Source organism: Crocuta crocuta, unplaced genomic scaffold (genome assembly GCF_008692635.1).
Source record: "Crocuta crocuta isolate KB4526 unplaced genomic scaffold, BGI_CrCroc_1.0 scaffold193, whole genome shotgun sequence".
NCBI classification, from domain to species: Eukaryota; Metazoa; Chordata; class Mammalia; order Carnivora; family Hyaenidae; genus Crocuta; species Crocuta crocuta.
The window spans coordinates 5,923,505-5,930,834 of record NW_027529624.1 but is presented as its reverse complement, the minus strand read 5'-3'; the positions used below and the strand labels follow the sequence as shown (position 1 = coordinate 5,930,834).

At 58.6% G+C, this 7,330-nt stretch overlaps 1 protein-coding gene across 1 annotated transcript in view; it reads left to right on the top strand.

Moving 5' to 3' along the window:
• The window catches only part of MYH9 (myosin heavy chain 9), a 58,214-nt gene that overhangs the window by 46,522 nt on the left and 4,362 nt on the right, over positions 1-7,330 (top strand). Inside the window, exons 25-33 of the mRNA XM_077762058.1 lie at positions 5-239; positions 422-566; positions 1,833-2,039; positions 2,172-2,276; positions 2,435-2,587; positions 3,620-3,868; positions 4,960-5,172; positions 5,302-5,514; positions 5,815-5,976. Of these exons, the coding sequence (XP_077618184.1) occupies positions 5-239; positions 422-566; positions 1,833-2,039; positions 2,172-2,276; positions 2,435-2,587; positions 3,620-3,868; positions 4,960-5,172; positions 5,302-5,514; positions 5,815-5,976 (1,682 nt within the window). The remainder of the gene's footprint in view (positions 1-4; positions 240-421; positions 567-1,832; positions 2,040-2,171; positions 2,277-2,434; positions 2,588-3,619; positions 3,869-4,959; positions 5,173-5,301; positions 5,515-5,814; positions 5,977-7,330) is intronic.

Sequence of the window (7,330 nt, the reverse complement as noted above, 5' to 3'; positions counted from 1 at the left end):
CCAGGTGGCCGTGGTCTCTTTGGCAGAGTGGAGGAGGAAGCCACCCAGAAGAACATGGCCCTAAAGAAGATTCGGGAGCTGGAATCTCAGATTTCCGAACTCCAGGAGGACCTGGAGTCTGAGCGAGCTTCCAGGAATAAAGCGGAGAAGCAGAAGCGGGACCTCGGGGAGGAGCTGGAGGCCCTGAAAACGGAGCTGGAGGACACTCTGGACTCGACGGCTGCCCAGCAGGAGCTCAGGTGCGCCGCGCGGCCCGGGGGCCAAGTCACTGGGGACGGGGGCGCGTGGCAGGGAGGGGGAGGCCGGGGAAGGCGGCCCCTGGGCAGCAAGGCTGCGGTGGCCGCTGCCCCCTTGCCCACCTGTCTGCAACCAGGGAAGAATGCCCAGCCCCGGCCTCCGTCCTGAGGGTGCTTCTCTCCAGGTCCAAACGCGAACAGGAAGTGAACATCCTGAAGAAGACCCTCGAGGAGGAGGCCAAGACCCACGAGGCGCAGATCCAGGAGATGAGGCAGAAGCACTCACAGGCCGTGGAGGAGCTGGCGGAGCAGCTAGAGCAGACGAAGCGGGTGCGTGGGTCTCCCCGGGGCTAGCTCCGCGACCGAGGGCGGTGCCGGGCTGCTGGCGGAGGCCAATCCGCGACCGAGGGCGGTGCCGGGCTGCTGGCGGGGGCCAATCCGCGACCGAGGGCGGTGCCGGGCTGCTGGCAGGGGCCAGTCCGTGGCTGAGGGCGGCGCTGGGCTGCTGGTCCGGAAGGCCCCCTGGAGACCTGCTGCCCTTTGGGCCAGGCCTGCAGAGCAGAGTCTCTGTGACTCGGTTTCCCCATGTGTAGAGGAGGCTAACGAAAGGTCAGTTTCATGCAAATACATGATTGGTGGAGCTGATGACAGTACATATGAACAGTAAGGGCTTAGTAAGTTGTTCAAGAGTTATCATCCTTAGTATTTTGCTCAGGACCCCACCAGGCCAGAAAGCCTCAAGGGATTGGAGCATCTTGGTGCTGAGTGTCAGAGGGCCTTAGGGTTTTCCGTGGAGCACCCTCACTGGTCAGCTGGATCTTGGTGGGAGGCCCTGGGCTTCTCACCCGGCTGGTCCTGGGCAGGCGGCTGCATCAGGCAGTTCCTCTAGACACCTGCGTGCTATGGCTCCCTGCTCCAAGCCACTCTTGACGGCAGCCCGAAAATATTCTGAGGCCTGCGGGTTGTTCTCAGAAGCACGCCTTGTCCACCTGCATCTCTTCTGGGGAGCCTTTCCTTGCCCTTCAGCTTTTCTCACCTGACACGCCTTCAGGGTCATACAGCTCCCCTCGAACTTGTCTGTAACCCTGCGACCAGGTCAGTGCAGAGTAGGATGGGCATGTGCAGTTGAGTCTGTAAATGCCAGCTTTATATCTTTTAGAAGATTGATTCATTATTACCTGGAAGATCAAATTTCAAAGAGGCTTTACTGGAAGCCTGACCCTGACTCTGAGCAGTTATAATTTCCCTCCTCTTATAATAATGTTGCCAAAGTTGTAGTATATGAGCCGTGAAAACACCTCACACTTGAACGTCTCCTCTGCCCGGTGAGGGAGGCTGTGCCGGGATTGTTTCAGAGGGGAGACCACACGCCTAACACCCCGTCCAGCTGAGCGATGAGGATGGACCGGGCCAGCCTTCGGGGCCCACGGCTCTTGGCCCGCACGCCATCCCCTGAACTTGCCCAACGCCATCTGCACTGCAGAGGCAGCAGATTCTGCCTCTGGACTTGGCGGTTCCCCCAGCACCGTGAGGAAGACCAGCCTCGTGCCAGGGCACAGATGCCCTTTTGTACATCTTTGCCTCTGTCCCCACCAGGTGAAAGCCAACCTGGAGAAGGCGAAGCAGACCCTGGAGAATGAGCGAGGGGAGCTGGCCAACGAGGTGAAGGTCCTGCTGCAGGGCAAAGGGGACTCGGAGCATAAGCGGAAGAAGGCAGAGGCCCAGCTACAGGAGCTGCAGGTGAAGTTCAACGAGGGAGAGCGCGTGCGCACCGAGCTGGCCGACAAGGTCACCAAGCTGCAGGTAAGGCCTCCGCTGGGACCCGGGCCTGGGCAGGGGTGCGAGAGAGCGACTCGCCTCCACGTTGGCCTGAGAGCCGAGGTGGGACCAGAGCAGTCACGGTCCCTGTCCCTTGTCTCTCCCGTCCCCGTGCAGGTTGAGCTGGACAACGTGACAGGTCTCCTCACCCAGTCTGACAGCAAGTCCAGCAAACTCACCAAGGACTTCTCTGCTCTGGAGTCACAGCTGCAGGACACCCAGGTAAGGATGACCTGTCCTCCCTCGTGTGCACGGGGTCTGTGGGTCCAGCTGTCCCCCGAATCAGAGGGACCGGTTCCTCCACCCGGTCGATGGTGTGGGGCCCAGGAGGCTCTGACCCGGCGCCCCCTGAGCCCCTTCCCCGCTCGTCCTCGGTGTAGGAGCTGCTGCAAGAAGAGAACCGGCAGAAGCTGGGCCTGAGCACCAAGCTGAAGCAGATGGAGGATGAGAAGAACTCCTTTAAGGAGCAGCTGGAAGAGGAGGAGGAGGCCAAGCACAACCTGGAGAAGCAGATCGCCACCCTCCACGCTCAGGTTCAGTGCCAGCTCCCCCTCCATGCCCCGGGCCTCCCGGATGACCCAGGGACACTGGCCGGAGCCTGCGGGCTGGGGGGTTTCTGGTGGCCTGCACGTTGGACACCCAGACTGGTCCCGAGCCAGGCGCCCTCCCCAGCCGCCCTCCCCAGCTGGAGCTCTTAGCCAGCGTACCCAGGCACAATTCAGGGATCCGTGAACTTGGGTGGAGGAGACATCACCTCTGTCTTCCCACCAATCTGACATTTAGCGTTTTCTTCCATTACAAATACGGGCAGTAAGCCATGCCCACGCCAGTGCTGGGGTTCGCTGGAAACTGTCCGTCACCCTGCTGGAGCTGAGCCAGGGCTTTGGGGACACCCTGCTGCTCCCGCCACTTCAGGAGCTGGTGTTTGATGTGCTGCCTGAGCAGCACAGCGGTTACTATATCACGGCTTAAAAAAGCACCCAGCGACTGCATTTTTCTGTATGGGTTTACTCGGTGACCCTGTATATTTTATGCATATACAAGCATCGTTATGAGAAGGACGCCATAGTCTTTTTCTGGACTATCAAAGCGTCCACAACCAGAGCTAGATCAAGAGCCCCGTTCTACATCCCGTTTTGGGACATTCCCTGTGCCAGGCCAGAAGAGCTGCCCCGCCTGCCCGGGGTGCGCCCGGAGCCTGTGTTACAGCCTGGGCGGGAGTAGCCGGCGTGTTGCGCGGTGGCAACTGTGTCTCCAGGTGCAGGGAGGGGCGGGATGGGTGTCTGCGGCACTCTGCCTCCAGCAGACTGTGTCCGTGGGGAGAAACCGATGGCGGAGCCACCCCTCTGGGCCCGTCTCTGTAACGTAAGAGGCTTGATGAAAGTCACGACTGGGAGGCCTCCCCCTGGCCTGCACGCTCTAGGCAGAGGCCCTGTGCGGAAACCCTGTTTCTCTCGCCCCGGTGGAAGGGGGCGTCCCCTTGATGGGTCCTCTGTTCCAGGGGTAGCGGGCAGGCCGCCGTCCCGGGCACGGGGCGCTCTCCCTAACTCCACGTTCCTGTCCAGGTGACGGACATGAAGAAGAAGATGGAGGATGGCGTGGGGTGCCTGGAGATCGCGGAGGAGGCCAAGAGGAAACTCCAGAAGGACCTGGAGGGGCTGGGCCAGCGCTACGAGGAGAAGGCGGCCGCCTATGACAAGCTGGAGAAGACGAAGACGCGGCTGCAGCAAGAGCTGGATGACCTGCTCGTGGACCTGGACCACCAGCGCCAGGCCGCCTCCAACCTGGAGAAGAAGCAGAAGAAGTTTGACCAGGTGCGAGCCGCCCGGCGCCCCTAGCTCCTCGTGTGGCAGGGGCTCTGGGGTTCCCCTCGGGGCAGGGTGTCTCTCCCTCTTTCCAGTTTCCTACATCTTTCAAATTGCCTATAATGACCCAGTTTTACTATTAGTTGGGATGTTTTTCCTTTTTAAGTAATCTCTGCCCCCAATGTGGGGCTCAAACTCACGAACCTGAGATCAAGAGTCGCACGTCCGACCAACGGAGCCAGCCAGGCACCCCTAATACTTAGGATTCTTATTTACATGTCATACCTCTGTCTCCTTCCAAAAGCCCTGGGGCAGCTTACAGAGACACAGACAGTGGGGTAGCATAGAAAAACAGTAAGTTGGGTCAGCACAGCTGGCCGGGTGCAGCCCTGCGCCCGTTGCTGTGGGCAGAGGTCCGTGTTTTAGATTCTGCACGTTCCTTCCCGAGCCGGTGTCTCCGGCTGCTTTCAGGGTTTCAGAGCAGAGCCCTGCAGAGTGTCAAGCATTCACTGTCTGGCCCTTTAANAAAAAAATTAAAAAAAAAAAAAGTGGGTCGGGAACAAAGAGGTGTTGGGGCAGAGGGAACAGGCAGGTGGGGAAATAAGGTCTGGCCATGGGGCTCACGTGGAAAGTGGACACGGGGAACTTGAACTTACACAGGCATCCTTCACGAGGGCCACAGTGGGATCTGGGACTCTCAGCAGCCAGCCCCTCAGCCTTTTTAGGGGAAACACTGACCAGTTGTTGAGGAAAGCAGAGCCTTTCCTGGTTCTCAGCAGGGAAGGTGTCATGTGGGTCCTCACGGAAGGGGCACCATGCGACCTGCAGAGCCACGGTCAGTAAATGGTAAAGGCTACAAACAGACATCAGAGCACGTTGGTAGAGGCGATCTCTGCCCACCTCTGGTTATGAGGACACACCGGATGGCACGTGCCACACTTGGAGGTGGCTAGGCACCCCAGGTGGTGGCCTGTGCCTGCGTTTCATGGTCCCGTCCCCTTGGACCAGCACCCGGGGCCCTCGTTCCCCGAGGAGTTCGGTTCCCGGTGCTTTGCCGGCTCACGGAGTCAGCAGGCTCACGGTGACCCCCTCTCCTCCAGCTGCTGGCCGAGGAGAAGACCATCTCTGCCAAGTACGCGGAGGAGCGCGACCGGGCCGAGGCGGAGGCCCGGGAGAAGGAGACCAAGGCGCTGTCGCTGGCCCGGGCCCTGGAGGAGGCCATGGAGCAGAAGGCAGAGCTGGAGCGGCTCAACAAGCAGTTCCGCACAGAGATGGAGGACCTCATGAGCTCCAAGGACGACGTTGGCAAGAGCGTGAGTATCGAATGGGCGGCCAGCTGTCAGGAAGTCCCAAGCGGGGCCGTCACAAAGGAGGGGCTGAGCGGACACCGAGGCCGGGGGACCTCGCCCCTGCACTTCTGACGTGGTTCCCTTGGGGGGCAGGTGCACGAGCTGGAGAAGTCCAAGCGGGCCCTGGAGCAGCAGGTGGAAGAGATGAAGACGCAGCTCGAGGAGCTGGAGGACGAGCTCCAGGCCACCGAGGACGCCAAGCTGCGGCTCGAGGTCAACCTGCAGGCCATGAAGGCCCAGTTCGAGCGGGACCTGCAGGGTCGCGACGAGCAGAGCGAGGAGAAGAAGAAGCAGCTGGTCAGACAGGTGCGGACGGCCCTCCCACTGCCCTTCCTCCGGGGCAGGTGTGGGTGCATCTCTGGACACAGGTGGGCCGGGACCCCCCCTTCCCCCCAGTTTCGGCCCAGCCTCCTTTCTCCTTCCTCTCTCTGGGTTGTGTTGGGCTCCTTGTCCACCCCTCCCACGTCCTTATGTCCTGTCCTCTGTCACCGGGGTCAGGGACCCTCTCTTTTGTGGTCAGTAATCTTCCTTGGCCCCTGGAGGCCCCGAGGAGCAGCAGGGCCTGGGGGTGGGTGCAGCCGCCCGAGCCGTCCCCCTGTCCCCCAGGTGCGGGAGATGGAGGCGGAGCTGGAGGATGAGAAGAAGCAGCGCTCAATGGCGGTGGCCGCGCGGAAGAAGCTGGAGATGGACCTGAAGGACCTGGAGGCCCACATCGACTCAGCCAACAAGAGCCGTGACGAAGCCATCAAGCAGCTGCGGAAGCTGCAGGTGAGGGGGGGCGGGCCACGCTCGCACAGCTACACCTGCAAGTCTGGCCTCACGGGGGGCCGGGACACTAGTGGGGTGCGGGTGAATGCTCAGAGGCATCACCTTCCCCCTCTCCGAGGAACAACTTGGGTGCCCTTAGCCCCATCTCACAGGTGGGGACTCAGAGGCCCAGGGGTTAAGCAGTAGCAAAGCAGCAGCTAACTTATGTTAAGATCGTGCACTTTGCATACATTCGGCAAAGAAACAGACCCACGTAAACCTGGAAACGCAGTTATGCTAGGAAAGTAGTCACCTGGTGGCACATTTCCAGAGGACACCAGATCTGGCCCACAAACCCACCCGATCCAGCCTTAGTGGACGGTGATGGAAGGTTCTGAGCTGAGCGCAAAACCCCACGTGCAGTACAGAACACAGGCTTGGGAAATTCTCACCAATAATTATAGTTCGCAAATTTTGTTTACTTACCTATTTTTAAGTTTTATTTTATTTAAAAAATTTTTGTTAACGTTTATTTATTTTTGAGAGAGAGATAGAGATAGAGCACAAGTGGGGAGGGGCAGAGGGAGGAAGACACAGAACCCGAGCTGTGAGCACAGAGCCTGACGCGGGGCTCTAACTCACCGACTGTGAGATCATGACCTGAGCCGAAGTCGGACACTCAACCGACTGAACCACCCAGGCACCCCTTTGTTTTATTTTTATAATACGTTCAGCGTACTTCACGTATAGTGTTATATTAGTTTCAGGTATATGATAGAGTGATTCAGCACCCGTATATTACTCAGTGCTTATCAAGGTAACTGTTAAAGATAATAAATTGTAGGAAAAAAAAAACAGCCCCGAGAAGCCGCTTCACACCCAGAAAACCAGCAAGAGACAAAACAAATTCAGTGTTGGTGAGCGAGGTCGCAGGACCAGATGCGCTCGTTGCTGGTGGTGGTTTTACCTGGTACCATCCCGCCTGGGGAGTCCCACTTCGGGATTTACCTGCAGAAGGGGGAACAACAAAAACAAAAACCCTACTTGACCAAGATCTTTAGACTTAAATCACAGGAGAAGAACAAAAGAAGTGGGTTTCTACCTCTGGTCGGGGTTGACTGGCGGGGGGGTGTTGACCTAGAGTAGTGGGTAACATGGGGAACCGCTCCAGAGTGCTGGACTCAGTCAACAGGAAGTTATGGAAGGTGAAATTCAAATAGCTCGAACTACCGTGTAACCAGTGAGCACCACTGCCGAAGCTACGCTCTGTAATCTCAGTGGTCACAAAGGTGTCAAAAGGACACAGGGTAGAACACATTTGTTCTTAATTATCTTGCTCTTTCACTGAGTTGGTTGCATAGGGCATCTGGCTGAA